Source organism: Athene noctua, chromosome 1, assembly GCF_965140245.1.
Source record: "Athene noctua chromosome 1, bAthNoc1.hap1.1, whole genome shotgun sequence".
NCBI classification, from domain to species: domain Eukaryota; kingdom Metazoa; phylum Chordata; class Aves; order Strigiformes; family Strigidae; genus Athene; species Athene noctua.
The window spans coordinates 69341088-69362614 of NC_134037.1; the positions used below are offsets into that span (position 1 = coordinate 69341088).

At 41.4% G+C, this 21527-nt stretch overlaps 2 protein-coding genes across 3 annotated transcripts in view; one reads left to right on the top strand and one right to left on the bottom strand.

The window, feature by feature from the left end:
* EZR (ezrin) overlaps positions 1–15002 on the top strand; it is a 37290-nt gene extending 22288 nt beyond the window's left edge. For both annotated transcript variants that reach the window (XM_074896475.1, XM_074896477.1), the window contains exons 3-13: positions 118–213; positions 1006–1280; positions 2112–2195; positions 2830–2976; positions 6105–6201; positions 9302–9465; positions 10379–10509; positions 11239–11399; positions 11703–11795; positions 12744–12995; positions 13334–15002. In XM_074896475.1, coding sequence (XP_074752576.1) covers positions 118–213; positions 1006–1280; positions 2112–2195; positions 2830–2976; positions 6105–6201; positions 9302–9465; positions 10379–10509; positions 11239–11399; positions 11703–11795; positions 12744–12995; positions 13334–13498 — 1665 coding nt within the window. In that variant the 3' untranslated portion in view covers positions 13499–15002. The remainder of the gene's footprint in view (positions 1–117; positions 214–1005; positions 1281–2111; positions 2196–2829; positions 2977–6104; positions 6202–9301; positions 9466–10378; positions 10510–11238; positions 11400–11702; positions 11796–12743; positions 12996–13333) is intronic.
* Positions 8886–21527, bottom strand: part of SYTL3 (synaptotagmin like 3) — a 38220-nt gene continuing 25578 nt past the window's right edge. The window contains 7 exon segments of the mRNA XM_074896478.1: positions 8886–8999; positions 9001–9046; positions 15837–15948; positions 17231–17436; positions 18339–18447; positions 19582–19681; positions 19889–20059. Of these exon segments, the coding sequence (XP_074752579.1) occupies positions 8973–8999; positions 9001–9046; positions 15837–15948; positions 17231–17436; positions 18339–18447; positions 19582–19681; positions 19889–20059 (771 nt within the window). The 3' untranslated portion in view covers positions 8886–8972.

Below are 21527 nucleotides of genomic sequence, written 5' to 3' on the forward strand. Positions count from 1 at the left end.
AGTTGGTTTAGGTTATTGCCTGCACCCACAGGTGATGCAGGACTTGAGAGGATACCTGGACCTCAAGTGAACTGTTACCTACAGTAACTTTTTTTTTTTTGGACCTTTCTGTTACAGGTGGTTAAAACCATAGGATTGCGAGAAGTGTGGTACTTTGGTCTTCAGTATGTGGACAACAAAGGATTCCAGACTTGGCTGAAGCTTGATAAAAAGGTAACAGACTTCAGGCTAATTGCTGAACAAAGGTTAAAGCTTACATGATTCCTGATGTGTTATTGCCTGCAACTTTATAAACCTTGTACCTGTTGTTGATTGTTGCTTAATTTTCATAACTCCAGGAGTGTTTTTAGATACAGCTTTGTGACCTCCATGGGAACTGTTTGGGTGAGGTGTGGCATGGTGGAAGTCTGCCTTTTTTCTCTGTGTGAGTTGTAGAAAGCTTTATAGTGTTTGTCAGATATATGGCAGCAGCTTGATATTGTACTTTGTTGGGTAGAAGCAGCTATTCTTGCTGTGACTGAAGGAACATCTTGGGTAGTGATGGTTTTAGTGTCTGCTTGCACTAATCAGAAAGATAGGTCACTTCAAGGGTGAGCAGTTGTAACAGAGGGCTGATGCTCTTGTTTGTAGACTTGCAGTTCTTATGAGGGTATGCACTGTTTTTCTTGATGGAGTGGTCAGTGACATACCTGTTTAATGTCAGGGGGCTGTTCTCTGTTCAAACACATACAATACTGGAAAGATTTGCCATCAGATAGAGCATGGTAAATCATTCTCCAGTGACCAAGGTTTGCTGTGCAAACAGAATTTTAAAGTCTTAGTTAGGAAACATATAGTATGTTTTCTCTGTATTCTCATACCTGTAAGCAGCCAGAATTAAGGAATTCCAGTGACAAATTGCCAGTCACTCTCCTCTTAAGGCAAATGCCCCAATTTCTTTTTTCTGTATAAAAGCAATTTATTGTTTGCAACCCTGCTCAGTTGTGCCATCACCTCTGTCCTCAGGTTTCTGCTCAAGAAATCAGAAAGGAGAATCCCCTCCAGTTCAAATTTCGTGCCAAGTTCTTCCCAGAGGATGTGTCTGAAGAGCTGATCCAGGACATCACGCAGAAGCTCTTCTTCCTGCAAGTGAAGGAAGGAATCATAAGTGATGAGATCTACTGTCCTCCTGAAACAGCAGTACTTCTTGGCTCCTATGCTGTGCAGGCCAAATTTGGAGATTACAACAAAGACGTGCACAAGCCTGGATACCTCAATTCAGAGCGTCTGATCCCCCAAAGGTGAAGCAGTTGGTTGATGCAGTGCACCATTTTTTTGGTGTTTTTTTGTTTGGTTGTTTGTCTGGTTTTAATTGAAGAATTTGCATTCTAGTTAAATTCAAAGAGTTTCTTTGAAAGTGTAAGGGGTTTTTTAACTTAAGCATTTGGGGTTCTTCCTTTTTTTTTTTTTATTTCTACTTGTCATATTAGAGTATGTTATTGTGCTTTCTCCTTGAGTTGGCTAGGCAGACAAAACATACTTTTGAATTAAGCTTTTCTTTTCTATGTGGTGCTGCCATGCTGGTAACTGGCAGTATGAATGTCTCCTCTTTAAGATGAAAAGAGCAGCATTCAGTCAAGAATGTGTTGTCCCTGGAGAAGGTTGGGTTGTGTGCCCCTAATGCTATGTACAGTCCTAAAAATCTTGTACCTGGAAAGCATGTCTTGAGGCTACATAGTCCATCCCCATACATATGTCATCAGACAAATGGCTTCGGTTTACACTTCATGATGATGGTCTGAAGCAGTGTCTAATTCCAGGAATGACACCAACTTTTGCTTTGCTTTAACCCTCTGGTGTCTGCAGCATGCATGTGATTCTTCTGCAGTGTTCCTCTGACGCCTATTATGTCTCCGGTCAGTGACCAGAAAGACTCTGCCAAGGGGTTTTGTTAATTCTGAGTTGTTCTGCTTCACAGAGTGCATCTTTGGGTGGAGTAGGATGTTCCTCTTGGTTTCACTAAGGCTTCATGGGTGGGACTAATTTTTCAGTAAGACTGTAGCAAAGATCAGTATCGATGGATAACGCAGGACATAAAGTTTAAGCTTGCTAATATCTCTTTCTTTGTGTAGGGTGATGGACCAGCATAAACTCTCCAGAGAGCAGTGGGAAGAACGGATCCAGGTGTGGCATGCAGAGCACAGTGGCATGCTCAAGTAGGTGTTTTGTATTGGTCCTTAGGCTGGTCACTCTGTTGCTGGTTGTTCACCTTAAGGTTGCAGTTCTACAACATGCTTTTGAAATAAACTTCAAGAGTCACCTGTATGGAAGAAGTCTTGGTGTATGTTTTCTAGTCCAGCATCAAATCATATGGTAAAACTCAGTAGGATATTTGCACTGGTGCTGAGAATAGCGTTTTGTGTGGCTTACTGAAGATCCTGGATCTAGCTACAGTGTATCAGTGCTGACTTTGAGTGGGGAAAAAAGTAAAGGTATCTGTCTAACTTGATGTTCATTGAGGCATTTGCACTGGCAGACAGGGAAAGTTCAGATACTATACCTTTCCTGTTCACTGTACCTTGAGACAAGGATGAATGCTGAGAGAGATGAATGTTGCTAATTTTCTGTCTGGAAATACTAGGGCTTCATAAATGAAAGTACTGTGTGTGTTCATAGGTGTAATATGGTAACTTCTAAAGTGAATCCTAAATGGTGAATGTTCAGTTTTAACTCCTGTGCTTGGTGTGTGGGTTTAGGAAAGGTTACTTCTTTCTTCTGAGGGCTTTGTGCTTTCTGAGATAGTCACATAAATGAGAAGCTAACATCTGCTCTCCTTCCTGTCTCAACCAGGGAGAATGCCATGCTGGAATACCTGAAGATTGCTCAGGACCTGGAAATGTATGGAATCAACTACTTCGAAATCAAGAATAAGAAAGGAACTGACCTTTGGCTGGGGGTTGATGCCTTGGGGCTCAACATCTATGAAAAGGATGATAAGTAAGGCTTTTGTTTTCATTTCTATCTCCCAGAGCCAGGGCTGGTGTGGGAGCCAAGGGATGTTTCTCACTTACAGGATATGGGCAAAGTTTAGAACTTGCTCGTGTTCCAATTTCAGATCAGTAGGTGAAGCTGTGCTAGGAAATGAGCTTTCACATCATTTATGCTTTTGTGATTTTCCTGGCCTTTGTAGCCTGACCTGCTAATGCTACCTACTGCAGAAAAAGAGATGTCAGTGTTGTCTGGTAAATCATGCACAGTTGTAGAGCTGAACCCTGAACTAAGGAGTTTACCAAGCTTTTCCTAGAGTCAGATTGCCAGATATTTCAGCAGTGGATATACTGTGAGAACCTAGACAGGCTAACATATCTGCAGAGTGTTGGGACATCTAAGGCCATTCCTATACTGAAGTTAATGATAGACGTGTGTACAACTGCCAGGTTTTGTAAAAGACAGATTATGGGGTGGACATGAAACCAGAGCTGGATAACACCCAGAACCCAGGGAGGAGCTAACCTATCTAGTTATTGGATGAATGAGGAATGAAATGAGGTCTTGCTGAGGTACGCATAGTTTTAATCAGCCCTTCTGGTAAAGGTAGAGCCATTCTTAATTGGGTAGTAGGTGGGAAATGGTAGACTACCTCTATATATAAGCATAAAATGAAGGTAAGAACAGCTGTGTTGACTGCTAGTCTCTTCTAATACTCCACAACTGAAGGACTGGAGGGGAGTTAAAATAGACAGGTTTTAGATGAAGTGCTGCTGTCGAGACTGATATTTTTTTGCCCCGCTATGTTCCAAGTCTTGGTTTCATTTCACTAATCTATAACAGACTATCATTGTTGTACAGAAGGGATTTCACCTGTTCTACATATTTGTCTCCAAAGAGCTTTGAATGCAACCCAAATATTAATTGAAACTCACTGGAGCTTCTGTTAAGATGGCAAAGAGAAATGCAGTCTTTTCTGCAATGCTAATATGTGCTGTCACCCAGAAAACAAGGAGTGTCACTTGAAAGAAAAGTAGTTTCGCTCATGTAATACTTCAGTCTTGAATGACTAGTCTTGCTATGTAACCATGGTCACGCAAACAGGTTTTTCGAGCTGCAGAAGCAGACAGAATATAGCCATTGACTGTAAAGAGCTATCAGGAACGTTTGCAAAACAAATACCGTGCTGGAATAAACTCCTTGTTTCTGCTGTAACTCTTGCTACTATGTAATTAAGTCATTTAAGCAGGTACGGGCACTAGAAAAATAGTGATGTGTACCTCCGCTTTGATTTGTACGTGCAAAATTTGGGGACTGGGACAAAGGTGAAAAAGCAAGGATTTTATTGCTGAAGTAAAATGAGACCTGAGGAAAAAGAGACCATGCTATAGGTGTGCAAGCCTCTATACTGCAGTGTATGTCAGCGTCCCACTTCTGGGTATTTTCAAGCTTTTTTTTTTTTTTCTCTCCTGTATTAAAGAGGAGAATTTGCAATAGAACTTACTAATTAAGTGAATTTTAGGTGTCCATCATACTGTGTTATCTAGGGTTAAAACACTTAAGCTAATATGACAGAGGCTAATATGACTAACTATAACATTAGTTAACCTTAGTCTAATCAAATAATTCTTACTTAATGTTACACACGCACTGTTGCATAATCTTGCAGTTGAGTTAAAGGTTAGGGAATGGTAAGTTCTGAAGAAGACGTATTTTATTCTTGATCTCTGATTTTTAAATGAAGCAAGTTGTTTTTTTTATTCTTGGGCCTAGTGAAATCATGCTATATAGTAGCTTTCCATCTCTGTGACAAGTAAAATTCCTTCAAAATTGCCAGGGTTTTTTCCCAAATAAATGAGCTCCACAGAAAGGATTCTTGCAGAGTTTGAGTGGTTCACTGTTATGATAGACATTTCTCTAAGTGCTAAACATTAAATACTTGTGTCTTCAGCACTTCAGCGTGTCAGACACATATATTGGAGAGGTTGGATAATAACAAGAAGATTGTTGGAATTATCATTTATGTAAGACACAATTCTTAATTGTTAACTGCTGTCTCTAAAGAATATATCCTCCCTTGATAAGAGAAGAATAAAAGAATAATAACGTGCTATTAAACATAAAAATTGAAATACTTGGAGAGGGGTGGAAATAAAGGAATTAGTCAAATACGTGAGTCCTTGTGCTATTAGAACTCGCTGCAGAGCTGGGCAGGTATGTAAGGGTGAAGTACTGGAATGGCTTGGAAACATTTGATCTCATGAATAACTTGATGCTTTTTATATGCAAGACTCTGGAGAAATTAAAGCAGAGGAAAATCTCAAATGATTAGTGAAGCTTAAAGAAGTAATTTAAAATAAACCAACAGACCTGAATTCCTAAGCAGCAAGGAAGAGCTGGGAGTCTGGATCTTGCCCTTTGCTTTGTAGGGGTGCTTTCCAATAGGAGAGAGCCACGTGGTGCAGCTCACTGCACCACCAATGTGTAAAGTTCTGCTTGTGACTAGTGGGATGGGCTGAAAGAGCAGTTTGCATGGAAGGAAGGAACAGGGCTCTTTGTTACTAGCCTTGCCTGTAATCTAGGAGAGGAAACAAAAGACATCTGCTTCTACCAATTGTGTTTGTGCCTGCCCAGCACTTCAGAAGGGAAGGCAGCATGGAGGTAGCTGGGCCAGCTGTAATGCAACAGCATAGACTTCTCTGTCTAGTGGGTGCTAGAAGGTGTGGGGGAGTGCCTGAGTTACTTTGGCTTATGCCTCCCATGATGTACAAGAAGCCTCTGGGAAGCACAGCACGTATACCTAAATTCTGCATGCTGCAGATCTTAGGCCCTGATTTCAAAGAAATTAACTTAAAGCAGGTGTTTGGTAAAGCTGAGTGTGTGGCTTCAGTAGAGACCATCCCTATTGCACAGCCAAAGGTCAGTAGAGTGGCTGGCCAAAATGAGAAGAGACTCTGTAAAGGAGAGGTGACTGGGCTTCTTTTCCTACTCCCTGTGGATTTTTGGTTCAAGTACTGTCTTCTCTCTGATGGGAGAGCTGTGTAAAGTGTTGCGTTCCCCTGATCTGTGTGTTAAAGCAATGTGGGGGGAAAAAAATGTTCATTGCAGCATCTCTTAAGAATATTTCTTCTTACCAGACTGACTCCAAAGATTGGGTTCCCCTGGAGCGAAATCAGAAACATCTCTTTCAATGACAAGAAGTTTGTTATAAAACCTATTGACAAGAAGGCACCAGTAAGTATATCTAGAATGGATTCTTGGATACTTCAGGTGAACAACTAATACTGTTTCATCTCAAAATTAAAATGATCTTTGGACAGGAGAAGGCTGCGGATATTCTAGATGCAAAATGTGCCTTAGTATTTAGGGCGTATTTAGACCTGTCTGCTTTTCCATGCAGCGTAAATAAAGGGCTTATGGTGGCATCTAACATGGAGAAAGACAAGAGGTTTAACAACTGCAGAGTCCTTTTTTGTAGAAAACTAGGTAGCCTTATTCTTAAAGCTGAGATTCTTCGCTAGTTCTTGAGTCTTCTGTGTAGGCAGCTTGTACTGACACTAGTCCTCTCCCCATTTCTTTCAGTGCATGGAAACTGGTGGGTAACTTTTTTATTGCTGTTTAAAAAAAACCTCACAAAAATCATTAAAATGGTACTGCAAAACCACATGGATACATATGGCTTCCCATCTTAATGCTCACTGCCACACTACTAAAAAAGTAAAAACCAGTTAAGGACCATGGTGTTCACTGACCTTTAATACTATGGTAAATGGCAGGGATATGATTTCTGTGGAGAACTGAAATGTAGCTACCTGTGAATATTGCTTTTCAATACTTAGAAACATGTTTTCAGAGTTATTTTTAGTAAAGAATTAGCAACTTTGACCTGTATGAGAACATGAAGTAGAATAACTGGTATAGGTGGATCTCGTTCTGTCAGTCTTGTGAAACTATTGGAATAGTTGAGAAAGGCCTCCTCTTCTCTTCCCCCACCCCAGTACTTGGCCTTGGTGGGTAAGTACAGCCCTGAGAAATAATAAGCAGTTTGGCTTTGGCAAAGGGTGATGGATGATAAATCTCTTCAACCGCAAAAGATCCTCCCAGTAATTTAAAGGATACTAATGCACAGTGTGCTATAGGGCTTTCCTCCAGATGACAACCTGGGTTTTGAGGGAAGAGGAACAAAAGAGGAAAGCCAACAAAACTCCACAGAAATAGAAAGCTGCTCTGTCAGGCATGCTTTTCTCAATAAAAGAGAACATGTTGTTGTACACGTTATGAAACATTAACGTCCTGTTTGTGGATCACAGGTTCCCATCCACTCCCCAACAGTAAATATGAGTTTGAAACAGGAGACTTGCAAGAGGCTGATACAGAAAGGTGTTACCATTGAAAACCTTAACTATGTTCCTTCCTGTGTCAATTGTCCTTTTCCCTCTGGAGGGTGTTATGTTTAAAGCTATGCCTGAAAGCATTTATCTGGACAATAATTCTGAGAATCCAGGAAGTTGTCTGGGTCTTTTCATATGCTTGTATCTCCTTATAAAAAGGCAAGTGTTATAACTACAGCAAAATACTCTGTCCACCCAAGATGTGGGTTGGAAGCTCCCCTTTAATTTGAAGGATTCTACATGTTCGTGTTTAAATGGACACTAATGTAATGGGTAGAGTCCTGTGGCACCTTGCCCAGAATAAGCTTTTTAATTTTTAGGCCTGCCTGCCCATGTACTCGAACATCTTCAGCACATTATCATTACAATAACAAGCTGCGATGCTCCAGTGCAAGACCAGGGCGAGGCTGTGGATAAGAAAAGGAGGGGATTCTTTTATATTCTTATGTGAATGTTTTGTCCCTTGGTTATGGCCTTAAATGACAAATGCAACCACTGTCTGTGCCTTCAGTAGTTACTTCCTTGTAAGTGAACCTTGCCTCAGGATAGGACCTGTTCCTCAGAATGTCCACAAACTCTTTTTTAAAATTACTTGTCAGGAGTAGGAGGTTGGATGGATAGCTTACAGGTACAGTTAGAAGTATCTGACCTGTACCACTTGGAACGGCTCAGGAAGGATTTAGTGGGACAGCACAATGTACTGCACTGACAGCCTCTCTTGCAGGCAGTATGGGAATTGGGAAAAGACATTGAAGAAAACGAGTTTGTCAGGTTATGCATGTTCATCTCCATAGTACTTGGAGAGCTTTTCATTGCCTCTAGTGTGACTTCTAGTTATCCCAGAGATAGCCACAGCTTCTGCTCAGACAATTAAAAACACAATCATTGCTGCCAAGCAAAAGTGTAGAGCCTGTGTGCCCCTTCTCAGTTCCACCCCTGGCTAACAGCGAGGCAATCCCTAGGAGAGTGATTCTAAGGAACAGGTACTAATACATGGTTGGATTGTGGCAGCCTGCCCACTGCACATATCATCGTTCACACACTGCACAAAAAAAAAAGGCACAAAGATGCAGAGTTTGTTCACTGTAAGTTCAGACTGTATTGCAAACATGTATGTTTATGGACTTGGAAAGAAAATCGTCAGGCAGGTAGTGAACTTGTCCCTCTGTATCCCTTTCTTAGCAGATTTACTTCTAGAAGATCAGGTCTGGTGTATAGTTCCTGTAAAAGCCTGGTTATAACATAGATAATAAGAAATATGGGGCTGTTCTTTTTGTCAAACTGGAAATTTTATAGTATCTTGTGTTTTGTTACTGCTCGCAACCCAGCATTCAAAATAACCCGTGTTTGGTGGTTCAGAAAAATGGTTTTCACTTGACACTCTTGTAACAGCCCTAGGTCAGCTTAACTAGGAAATGCCATGGGGAGGAAAGAATGATATTGGGAAGTATTTCTTCTCATTCTCTGAAAAAACACAGATGGTGGATTGAATATTGATTTAAATAGACCAGGAAATTCTACAAAGTTACTTTAACAGTCTGCAATACATTTTTAGTTTCGTGATTTATCTTTCAGTCACAAAACCAGGCAAACTTAAAAACTAATTACTCAATACTAGAGGTCTGTGAGTTGCCCAGATGGTTACCCTGGCAACCCAGAATCTTCTGCAACATTTCCAAACTCCACAAAGTCTCCTCTAAATGGAGATTGTTACTCTTCTAGAAAAAGCGTCTTTTAGAGAAAATTGTCAATTCTGTGTAGACTTGGAGATGAATATAAATAACAATTGTTTTGGCTTCAGATGATATTGGCATATTGTTATATTTAAATGGCCTGCCTGTATGTCTCGATTACAGTGAAATTAGTGGCATGATCTGCCTGCAGTTAGCTGAGAGAAGAGAAAACATGCTTGGAAAACTGACTGTGTGGCGTCTCTCTTCTAGGACTTTGTGTTTTACGCCCCTCGTCTGAGAATTAACAAGAGGATCCTGCAGCTCTGCATGGGCAACCACGAACTGTACATGCGGCGCAGGAAGCCTGACACCATTGAGGTGCAACAGATGAAAGCCCAGGCCCGGGAGGAGAAGCACCAGAAACAACTGGAAAGGTGAGCTTGAATACAGGCAGCGGAGACGGGGTGGCAGAGAGAAGTGACACCAAAGCACCAGGGTTCTACAGGCAGCTGTACCAGTAGGGCAGCACTCAGCAACACGGGCTTTGCTAGGGCAGGGCCATGAGCCATCCGCCGTTCCTGAGGTGTATGTGTGGCCCTGGAGCTCTGGCTTGCGGGAGAAAACTCAGGATATCCTGCAGAGAGACCATAAGCATCACTCTTCTTGCTTGGACACTGTCCTGTTTGCAGCCTTGAGAGTTGCAAGAAAACGTGCAAGTAAAGGCACAGTGGGCGCTTGTGTGGTGGCACACGCCTAGAGAGGGGTTCTCCTGACTCTTCCGTGTTAGGACCTGGTTTATGTGTTGGACTGTGGGATGGTTGGGAGTAAGGGAGAAACCCTCCCAGGGAGCATGTCTATGAAGAGAGGAGAGGATGGGAGACCTCTTAACAGGCAAGGAAAAAGGATTAGTAATTCCATTGGACTTCTACCACTGGCTGCAGGTTGCTTGTGATTCAGAACTCATGTTGCTTTTCTCATGTATTTGTGGCTTGTTCATCTTCATTCCCTCAGTGCTTGTTTTTACACCTCCTTAACTTTCCTCATGACAGAAATAACAAAGTTAAATCTCTTCTGCTGTGCAGTACAGAGCCCTGGTTTTCTCTGTCCGCATCTAGCAGCTAATTGGTGTTTAAATTTCTCTGGCAGGCAACCAAAATACTAATGTTTTTTATGAAATGGGGTATCCAAAATGGAACAAAAATTCTGAAATGATGAAGAAACAGGCCTACATGTATGTCTGTTTTCTAGCTCTTGTGTCACTTCCCACTGAGGTGCCAGCCACCTTTCTTGCCTTGCTGTAGCTTAGGTCTGAAAGTGAGCTTCAAGCATGAAATCTGTTTCTAACAGGCAACAACTAGAAAATGAAAAGAAGAAGAGGGAGACAATTGAAAGGGAGAAAGAACAAATGTTGAGGGAGAAGGAGGAGCTGCTCGTGAGGCTACAAGAGTATGAGGTGAAGACTCAGAAAGCAGAGAAAGGTAAAGTACTTGTACTGGCTGACCAGACCATGTATTGTGCTCCATAGAAGGGTTATATGCACTGCCTACACCTGGCCTAAATCTGGTGACAATGGGATCTCTCGACAAGGCTTACTCATATCTACCTGTACTGGTAAATACACACCTGTGTGCATACTGCTGGAATCATCCAAAGTGTGAAAGTCACCTAAAATCTGCTGGTTGTATTTGGGAACTGAAGGGCACAAACTCTCTGTTTTCCCGTTGCCAAGAGTTTCAGTAGTACAGCCTCTTCCAGCAGTGAACAAGTGTTCAGCTCTCAATACTTTTTTCTTAATTCCCAACAGAAAAAGTACTTTGGGGAAAAAGTCTTTCCAGTGAAATGGAAGCTTCTGTTTCAATGCACAGATGAGTGGACTGGAGACACCAACATCTGGTCCTTGTAGTAAACTGTCAATTAAGGGTAGCAAAATCATGACAGTCTTACAGACTTCAGTGCAAATATCTTGCAGAAGATGTAATTATAATGTGCAGCTGACTACTTCTGAATTAAGTTACGTGATGCATTATGCAAATAATTACTTTGAGGTGTGCAGTGAAGGGATGTTGCAGGCTGGAGTAAAATGCTTTTTGTGATTTCTGCAGCTTCCTAAGAGACTGTCTGCGGTCCCTTCCCTTTGACCAGGCTTGTGACTGGAGCTTGGACTGTGGTTAGCTTGTGACTAACCATATTGATCCATATTTTTCCAGAGCTCTCAGATCAGATCCAAAGAGCCATTCAGCTGGAGGAGGAAAGGAGACGAGCCCAGGAGGAAGCAGAGCGCTTGGAAGCTGATCGTTTGGCAGCTCTTCAGGCCAAGGAAGAGCTGGAGAGACAAACTATGGACCAGATAAAGAGTCAGGAACAGTTGGTAAGACCCAGTCATTTTAAGGATAAGATATACAGGCTTGTTACTCTATCCTTGGAGTAAGGCAAAGCCGTGTTCTCCAGGGAAAAACAGTGCACCAAAGTACTAGACCATGTGATAGCATCATTGTGGCACTAGTTTCTATCATGAGCAATCTGCTTTCTGTTCTTCATTTCCTATTCAGTCTTTATTACAGTGAAGTGTAACACTTGGGTGTTTTCTCAGTCAACAGTGTTTCTTTGGTTTTGTTTTTTTGTTTGTTTTTTTTTTAAGAGTCCTTATAATTCCAGTTTTATTATTCAACAGGCTACAGAGCTCGCAGAGTATACAGCCAAGATTGCACTTCTTGAAGAGGCAAGGAGGCGTAAAGAAAGTGAGGTTGAAGAGTGGCAAATTAGAGTGAGTATCTGCGTTACAAAGTTTCTGTGAAGTTCTACACTTGAGCAGAGCAAACCATGGTGCTCAGCCTCATGTGACTGACTTCTCTAAACGTGTGGAGACAAATGTCTGTGCACTAGCAGAGAAGGGCAGAGTTGTGATGAAAGTGCAGTATGTCTGCAAGACACCTTTCTTCCAACGAAAAAATTGTTGGAGCAAATTCGGTCAAAATTCAAAGTGGAAGCCTGTATAAAACCTAAAACTGTGATCATCATCTTGGAGCTGGGGGGGGAAGGGGCACATGTATAAATGATGCATTTGATCCCTGATGTAATGTCTGAAAACGTGACATCAGTTGAGAAGATGCTACAGATGCAGCCACACTGCAGGTACCAGTCTGGCAGAGTGTGCGCTATTGTCAGTGGCTTCCTGGTACCTGACTCAGGAGAGTTTAATAATTTGACGCACTAAAACCAAGAATAAACCATGGAAGGCTCAGAGTGCCTGGTGTTCCCGCTGCAGACCACGTGGGAGGGCAGAGCCACTGAAGCAGTGAGGAAGCCGACTGCCTAGTGTGTAATAGCATTACAAATGCCAACTTGGGAATTAAGTTCTTGCTCTGTGGAACCCAAATTTACAGCCTACAGCTCTTCGAATGGGTAACAGGATGAAGATAACTGTAGCTTCCCACAGAAATATTTTTCCTAGGCTGTGTTTTATTGGAAGAAAATTCTTTGTTCAGATCCCCTACACATTACACAGTGGATGATAATAGCATCACTAGCAAAAAAAAAAAAAAAATCTGTGTAAGACTAACAGTACTGTCAGCTGCAGAGATTTAATTTTAATTCCCTCTTTCTTGCTTTTCATAGTAGATTGGAAAAGCTGGGAAGATAAGCAATGAAGTGTTGATTAAGCTTGTTTAAAGCAAGAAGTGCATTTAAAATACTTTTCATACTTTTCCCAAAGGCCAAGGAAGCCCAGGAGGATTTGGTAAAGACAAAGGAGGAGCTACACCTGGTAATGACAGCCCCGCCTCCACCCCCACCACCTGTCTATGAGCCAGTGAACTACCATGTCCATGATAACTTGCAAGACGAAGGATCAGAGTACTCTGCCTACAGCGCGGAGTTCTCCAGCGAGGGGATCAGGAATGACCGCAACGAGGAGAAGCGCATTACTGAAGCAGAGAAGAACGAACGTGTACAGAGGCAACTGAGGGTAAGGCGCTGCTTGGAGGAGGTGGACTAATTGAAACCATCATTCCTGGAAAATAGATTGGTTAAGCACCAGGTTAAGCACACAAAGCATTAGAGCTTCTCTTTGTTTACAATTCCTATAGGCAGTCTGAATTAAAGACAAGGTATATAAAGATCACTCTTGTTGCTCAGACTTTGAGCTCACTTACATCATCCATCGTGTTTATGGAAAGCCTATGCTGTGTCTGTATGGCTGAGCTGTCCAGCCATCGAACAACTGTCCACTCTTGCCAAAGAACACTACTGTCATGAGCTGAAAGCTTCTTGTGTATAATCTGTATTTAATGTTTTCTGTTGCAGGCACTGACAGACGAGCTGGCCCAGGCTAGAGATGAAAATAAGAGGACCCACAATGATATTATCCACTCGGAGAACATGCGACAGGGACGTGACAAGTACAAGACGCTGCGGCAGATCCGGCAAGGCAACACCAAGCAGAGAATTGATGAGTTCGAGGCGATGTAATGATGCCTGTAACAAGAAGGCAGGACTGTGGGGAAAGGCAGATCTTAATGCTGTGGATTTGTTTTGGGATTTTTTTTTTTGTTGTGTTTGGTTTTTTTTTTCCCTGAGGAGGGGTCATTGTATGACACTTAACAAATATTCACTAAACCCAGAGGTGTTTGAATCTCCCTTTTATTTCATAACTATATCAAATTTAATAGAAGTTAAAAACTCATCATACCACTGATCCTGCTAACTTGCCCATGCCTTTGCTTAGTGCCAAAAGGCCTTATGTCACATCTCTCTTTTAAGCAAGACAAATTTTAATAGGCCGTGCTTCTAGTTGAAGATGCGTGTCCTGTGCAGGTGCTGGATTCAGCTTGGTCTAAAAATAAGCAACTGTGGGTGAATTTTGTGCCATATGTCTTTGTATTATTAGTTACAGTGTAAAGTCCAACAGCTGAGAAGACAGGTTCTAGAACAGGTTGTTGTTGCAAGCACCTGTACATGTGTATATGTACATGTATATGTGTGTACACCCTATTTTTTCCTGGTCCTGATGTCTGTGTTCCTCTTCCCCGGCCCCCCAAAAAGAACTGACAACACCTCAGAACTACTTTGTGTAGAAATTAGGCTTTTGCTGGTTGCTGTTCTCATCTGGAGAAATTCTACAGCAATGGCTCACAAGTGTGGCACAGGGATGCTGATACCCTCCTCATGGAACAACTGGGCAAATACTTTGTTGGAATCTAATACACTACTGTGTGTGCATTCCAGCTTTATTACTGATCAGTTATAGTCTAGTATTTATATATATAAAAAACCATGCAATACGTGGATTGCAATACTAGTTTAAAGGGAAAATAGTTTTGCTCTGTATATTTTGTTACTTTTCAGATTTAAGACTTGCATCTGTAAAAATGCCTAAACAACACTGTACTCTGATACAGTGCAGCTGCTTATTTGCTATAAAGCATTATTTGTAAAGATCATTTTTTTACTTAATGAAAACTGTTATATGTACACATGATCCAATATATACAATTTTACTGCACCTATTTTTCTAACAAATTTTCTAATTTTTTTAAATGTTTGATTTAAAGTTTCAGACTCCAAAGATGAAGGGACTGCTTGTTTATATCACAGTTGTATTCTCTCTAGTAGAGAGCATTTCTGTGACCATTCCTTCCCCACTAATCTCCCCCTTTCCTTGAAAATCTGTTAGAAAGTGAGATACAGTATGTTGTCAGTTCTTCTCTTCCATTTACAACATCTATGCTGCTTTATACTTGAGTTGAATCTTGTGTGGTTTTTTTATTTGCAGCAGCAAACATCTAAATAAAAGATCTGCAAAGTAACAAAGGACTTGGAGTCACGTGTTTCTTGTGTGGTGTGTATTTTGTGTAAGATGCACTACTGCTCTTTTGCCTCCTGATCTTAGCATATGAATCCCTGTGTCTGAAGTCCTTAAAAGCCGCACTGTCCTGGAAAGGAAGGCAGGCAAATACTTGCTGTGACAGCTGTATCTGTGAAGTTTCTTTTGCCTGTAACACTACAGCTGAGGCCAAGTGAACTGACACAGTAGTGGGGCCTTAAGCCTTTATTTCCATCAGTTCACATAAGTAAATGATAACTTTTGCTAAACTCTTACCCTGTGCTGTCTACCATCTGGATCAGACTTGTTAATACCATTTTACATCAGCAGCTGAAAAGAACAAGGAGCTTCCTACAGCCACACTTACTCTATTAGCTATTGTCCCACGTTCCTACTGAGGGAAAATTTACATATTTTACATGGTTTTTAAGCACCGTGATATACCACATGCTTAAGAGGCATGTGGCCACAGGTCAAAGCTTTTTAGGGTCATGTGAAATAAATGTCACTGTAGATAATTCTGAAACACAGAAGTGTTAGCATCACCCAGCTGCAGCAAGCAGTTAAACTAGTTTTCAATTCTTTCTGAACATGTATAAAACATCATGATCTGAGGGAAAGCATGTAACTTTAGGGTAACTGGTATTTTCTCTAAGAAGTATTCCTATTTGTGATTAAATAAAGTAATTACTGTTCTGCTATGCCCAGAAATGGAAAACTGCATTATGATCTTGTCAGCATAATGCATTCACAAACCGAATTTGTCACTCCTGAAGAAACAATACTAACCTTATACTCCAGCTAGAGACACAGATAACAAAGCCTTAACTTTTTGAGAAATAAAACCTTCAGAATGTAGGAGTAGGTACTGTTGCAGTGTACGCCTCCTCAGACCTGAAGGGTACGTGCCACTTGAATTTCAAACATCACACAGGGGCAAGGAAAAGTTGTTGTGCAGTTATCTCTCATGATTTAAAGTTCTCCTTATTTGAATGCAGTACAAGTGTAAAGTCCATCCATGTGTTGGGGCTGCGGAACACTTCCTGCCATTGGAGCACTGACTGAAAACCAAGGTCTGTAGAGCCACCCGAATCCTCTGCAGGAGAGCAAAAGGAAAGGTCACAAAGTTACTTTGCACTTGGCCTTGCTCATCTTCTGGCCAATGGATTAGGTAACAAACAGGCTTCTCCCACTTCCACAGACATTTCAGCTATTCTGTAGCTCCCCTAAGACATTAATTGCACTAAATTATAATTACACTTTTGAAGCATAATTTACATGATTATGTAAATAAAGTGATGTTAAACTAGGATCACTCTCTGAAGAACTCAGCCTGCAGCAAAGTTTTTGGTTGTGTGTCTAAAAGCAGAAGAGCAAGCGTGCATACATAACAGCAGAATGGCAGCAAGTCCCCTGCTTGTGTTTGTCTCTGGTGACTTCAGTGCATCACTAGGTTTAGGGCTTGCATAGGCTTCACTCAGAAGCAGGTAGTCCCTGCTCCAGCAGAAAGGAAAATGCTGGGTGGGAAAATCAAAAGAAGTTCATGAGTAAGCCTGCACAGCACTGAGTTATTACCAGGGATAATGCTCCTCTAAAGTGCATGCTGATACCATGCCAAGGTGACTGAGCCTTAACCTCTTTGGGCCTTTAATCTCAAATACTGAAACCAAAGCACATGCACTCTCTGAGAAGACAGGGGTGAGAGACTCCATTGGGCAGTCTTCAAGTCAACTACCAGTTAAACAGGGCCTATGGAGCAGAGGGTTTCTCACAAATTTCTCTGCCTTCAGAAGGAGCTTGTTCTTATGCTAGAGTAGAGCCCAAGACTCAGACGTGCAATAGCCCCTTCGCATCAAGTTCCACTTTCTGTAGCTCCCAGTGATTGGATTGATTTGTGGATGTAAAATAATAACAAACATAAGCAAGGTTGGAGCCCATTAGATCAATAGTTCTTGTGCATTCTTTTGATGAGATAGAATTTAAAATTAGCCAGTTCATAGAAAACAACTCAAGGAACAAGTCTTAAAAGATATACATGGAGTTCTAAATGAGTTAACTGCACCCACTTCTTCTGTGTCTGTCTTAGCATTAACCAGGCTCTGACCCTAAAAGTTACCATGCTAACAAATGGCTTTCCTGAAAATTCCCACTGACAGCCTTGAGCTTCTTCACAGACCTGAGCTAAAACACGTACATCAGTTCTTGGAGGATCAAAGCCCAAGATTGCAGATTCCTTAGAACAGGGGCTGGGGCCCCTGTCATGTGTAGGCACATGACAGCAGGTAATAAATAGCACGGTGTAAACATTATTATTTAGAATGCAAACTAAGTGAACTTTTTTCCTAATTACCTTCGATTTTTAGTAATAAAGAACTTACTTGCACCAAGCTTGGCTCCTCCTAGGAAGTGATCACTTGAGCTGAAAGCTGACTGTTCCCAGACAGTCAAGTGTAGACATGATTGCTGTAGCTGAGCTGAGGTAACACCATCAAAGACAAACAAGTGCTTCCACTGGGGACAAGCTTCCTTCTTCAGGACAGGACATTTTCGCTTTACCTCTGCTTTGTTTGGAAGGATAAGACAACTTCCCCAAAACAATGAGAATTCAGCAAGGTTACTGATTTGAAAACAAAACATTTGCAGTAATCCAAATTTAAGGCAAACCAAAGGGCCCTTTGGTTTGCCTTAAATAGCAAAGATGTCCAGCTTAAGTGCAAGGTAGAATGTGGTGCCAGTGTGTTTATTTTAGGACTTGCTCCTTTTCCTGTTTGCCTTCAGTGCAGGTTCAAGTAGGGTCTTCTGGTCTGCTTTTCCTTTGCTGTCACTGACTGCTGAAAGAGGTTTTACTCCCTGTTCTGTTACCCAATACTGCCTGAAACCTGCCTTTCAGCAGATAAAACACCCATTTCACTGCAGATAAATGCCACAGCAGGTGAAATGGCTCTATGAGATGTTGTAAGTCTACCCCAGTATCATACTTCCAATAGCATCTGATGCCTGACAGTAAGAAAGTAAAATGATCCCACATACAAGCTACCCAACACACTGAAGAAAAATTGAGGCCCTCCTCTGTTTAAAACATCTAGAAAAAGTTTCCAATGTATCCAAAGCTGTATTTAATTCTGCAAATGCAGAACTGAAAATAGAAATGAAAATACCCTCTTCATTTGCACTTTTTTTTTTTTTTTTTACTCTCCTAATATCTAAAAGCAGATACTTAAACTAGTGAATTCTGAATTTTAATTATATCAGTAAATTCTGAAGTTCTGTTTAGGACCCAGAGAGCAGGTGGGACCCATCACCACTCTTCTGATGCTGCTGTTGTGCAGACACCCAAGTGTCATCACTGTAAGGAACCCTGACTACAAGTGTGGACAATCCCACTTCACACGCCACTGTCCTGATGAAAAACACGTTAATAAACACATTTGCACAGAAGGAAGGTATGTGCTGTTTTCTATTTGAAGTGTTAGGTTTCATACATACCCTTTAACAAATGAGTTCAGCATTCCAGCAGATCTCGGCATGGGCAAGTTCTTGGCCCCAAATATCATAACCTGAAGCTGGCAGTTGGGAACTCCTTGGTCTTTTTTTCCTGAAACAGGAGCATTTGTCACATGAAATAACCAGTTAGTTCAGATGATAGTTTAAGATGCTGCTATAAGTAAGTAGGAAAATGCCTAAGCAGTACTGTGAGATAAGGAGCCACAATGCTGTATTAGGATAATTTGGAAGATTTTAACCTGCTTGTACATTCACATACACAAAAAACCCCCAAGCAGTGAGTAGCAGGTTGCTTTGTGATTCCTGTTCCAAAGACAAAGCTTTCCACCGTATTTGTGAAAAATAAACACAGGGCAATACCCACAGGAGCGTGGCAGGGGAAACAGCCAAACCCATGGTCTGATACTGCTCCACTTATAGAGCTCTAGAGACCCAGTACACAGGCTTGTGTAGGGAGGATAAATGGAAGAAAGCAAGCTGATAACTTTGTGGTCATTTGGAAAAGAAAAGGGAACAAAATTAACCTAACAGCTAATTAGATCTTCCTATTGGTCTCTACCTGTTGCTACAGTCCTGAAGACAGAGAGCATTACTCAAGCTCTGAACATCTGCTTTTCTGTGATCTCAGGAGGTAAGGAAAATGAGGTTGTCCTATCCCTCACATCCAAAGTGCTTATTTTACTCCACCAGCAGGTGCTTGCTCTGACACACTACAGCAATACTTAATGTACCTTACAAGTCTTTCACTACCAAAAACTGAATCCTGACTGTACATTTTGAGTCTAACAACTTCTAACTGAAACAATCTGTCTAAAATGAGACCACTGGAGGAAGCCAAGGGTGCCAGCCTGGCAGCCTTGCAGTGGTTTCCCTTCTGCCTTTTCCCTCAAATGGCAGTCTCTGCCTTGGGCAGTAAAACTGCTGCAACACCTCCAGAATAAAGTCTGCTGGCAATACCACAACAGGCACGAGCTTGCCAAGCAGCTGGATGCATCATACTGCTGCTGTTATGATGTGCAGCTTTTGCTGGCATTAAAAAGAACAAAAATATGCAGTTGTCAAATGTTTGAATTTTAATTAATTTAAAATATAATACACCACAAACCACTATTTGCAGTAGCTGTCATAAATCCCATACAGGAATATTATATGGACACACTGTCAGTCCTTCATTGATCTAAATTCTTTTCTAGCCAAGGGATTCATATGCTGGAACATTTCATACCTTCAAATTGGAAATTTTTACACTGGGCTGGTACTGACAGTCTTGCAGACACGAGGAGTTCACCACTGTACTGGATAAGATCATCTTCATGCTTTTCAAGCTGAAGAAACGGACATACAGAAATTGTATTACTGCAATCATGCTATTCCACACCTTTCTCGCAGTTTATTTATGTTTGCAACATATCTTACTAATGGGCTGGACTGACAGCATTCTCCCCTCAATGATCTCAGAAGAGTGGCCTTTTTCATAGTTTTCAGTAATTCTTGCTCTTAAGATAAAACTAAGCACAAAAACTAAGAATCACCTTGGGTTTGAGCTGGTACCAGTTGAACAACTGCATCGAGTTCTCTTCAAAATTCCATGCTGCTAGTGGAATCACCACTTCCCCCAAAAACACTCTGTATTTGAGTGATCCTGCATGCCACACAGAGATCTGAAGCTGCCGACTTCCCAGCTGGGAGTATTCAATCTTGTACTAGAAAGATAAACAATATTTACAAAGCAGTAGACAGGATGAAGGCAGGCCCATGCTTATAACCTGCTCAAAGGAAGCACAGCCACAACATGGCTGAAGGCATCTGGACGCAGACAGAACCATGTTGTCTGAATGTGCTTTGCAATCTACATATTACTCCACTACTTAAGTGCTAACTAATGCTCATCCAAACATGAAACAACATTCCAGGAATACCTTGACTTGCCTTGAACAAGGTTCAGAACTTTAAATAATTCTTGACCGGTTTTGCTGTTTGGCTTTTTTTTTTTTTTTTTAATATATATATATATATATATATATATATATATATATATATATTTCTGTTTTACACTCCCAGCAGAATTTGGCTGCTCTGGAGGCCAGTTCAAGATTAAGACACCAATGAAGGTGCTAGAACTTCCATTCTGGTCAGAGGACATCTACACAATGCAGTCAGTAGAGGCAAGGAAGTAATCCAGCTGACCACTAATTAAAGCCCTGATTCTCTCCCAGAACATAGTTAGAGCCTTTGAGACATTGTTGGGTACCTAATATACCCATGTGAGACTGGCAGATGTGATACCCAGCCTACAGGTGACATGCACCCCCCTGGGCTGAAAGCTGGAGGCGAGGGCATTGGACGAGGACATCACTACCCATGTTTAGGCTGCTGAATCACAAGCTGGGTGTAGGCTGAGGGGCTGAATCATCCAGGGCTCCAGTGATTCCCAAGAGCAATTACACACCTCTCACACATGCAGCTACCTAAATGCAGGTGCCTTAATTTGCAGTGGAATCTCACCAAGTTAGATCTCAGTGTCATGATGTCATTTACCTGCACTAGCGCTATGCTCTTTTGACCATTTCTGCTACTCTGGATAAACTAATAATTAAACTAATTTAAAAGACTTCTAACTAAACTACCTTTAGCGTTCATGCAGCCAGCTCAGGCATGGCTCTCACTCTCCCTTTATCAGTTCTGCATGACTCTAGCACTGAAAAGGGACTATAAAATTAGGACCAATTATTCCAACTTCAGGCTCCTTTTTCTCCCAGCTTAAGCCGTATATACAGACTTTGGGCTATATGAGAATCATACACATTACATAAACCTTTTTCTGTTGTTATCAAATTTTAACAACAGTATTCTCAAACATTTTGCCTGTTTCACTCTACAGATTCTTAATGTTCATTACACACCAAGAGATGAAAGCAACACTGAAACTTTCGTGTAGTCAAAGTACAAGTTTATCACTCTATTAACTTAGTTTCATCTCTCTTCCAAGATGCATTACTGAAGAACTCATCTTATCTGCTACTGCAGGTTGCTGATGCACACAAAAAATGGGTTGGTAGTGATCCAAGTACTATACTGGAGCTGGGAACAACCAAACTAATCCAACCTCTCCCAGCTGACAGTACTCAGCTTCAGCTTCACATTTCATTAAGTGTCTGAGAAGTGAGAATA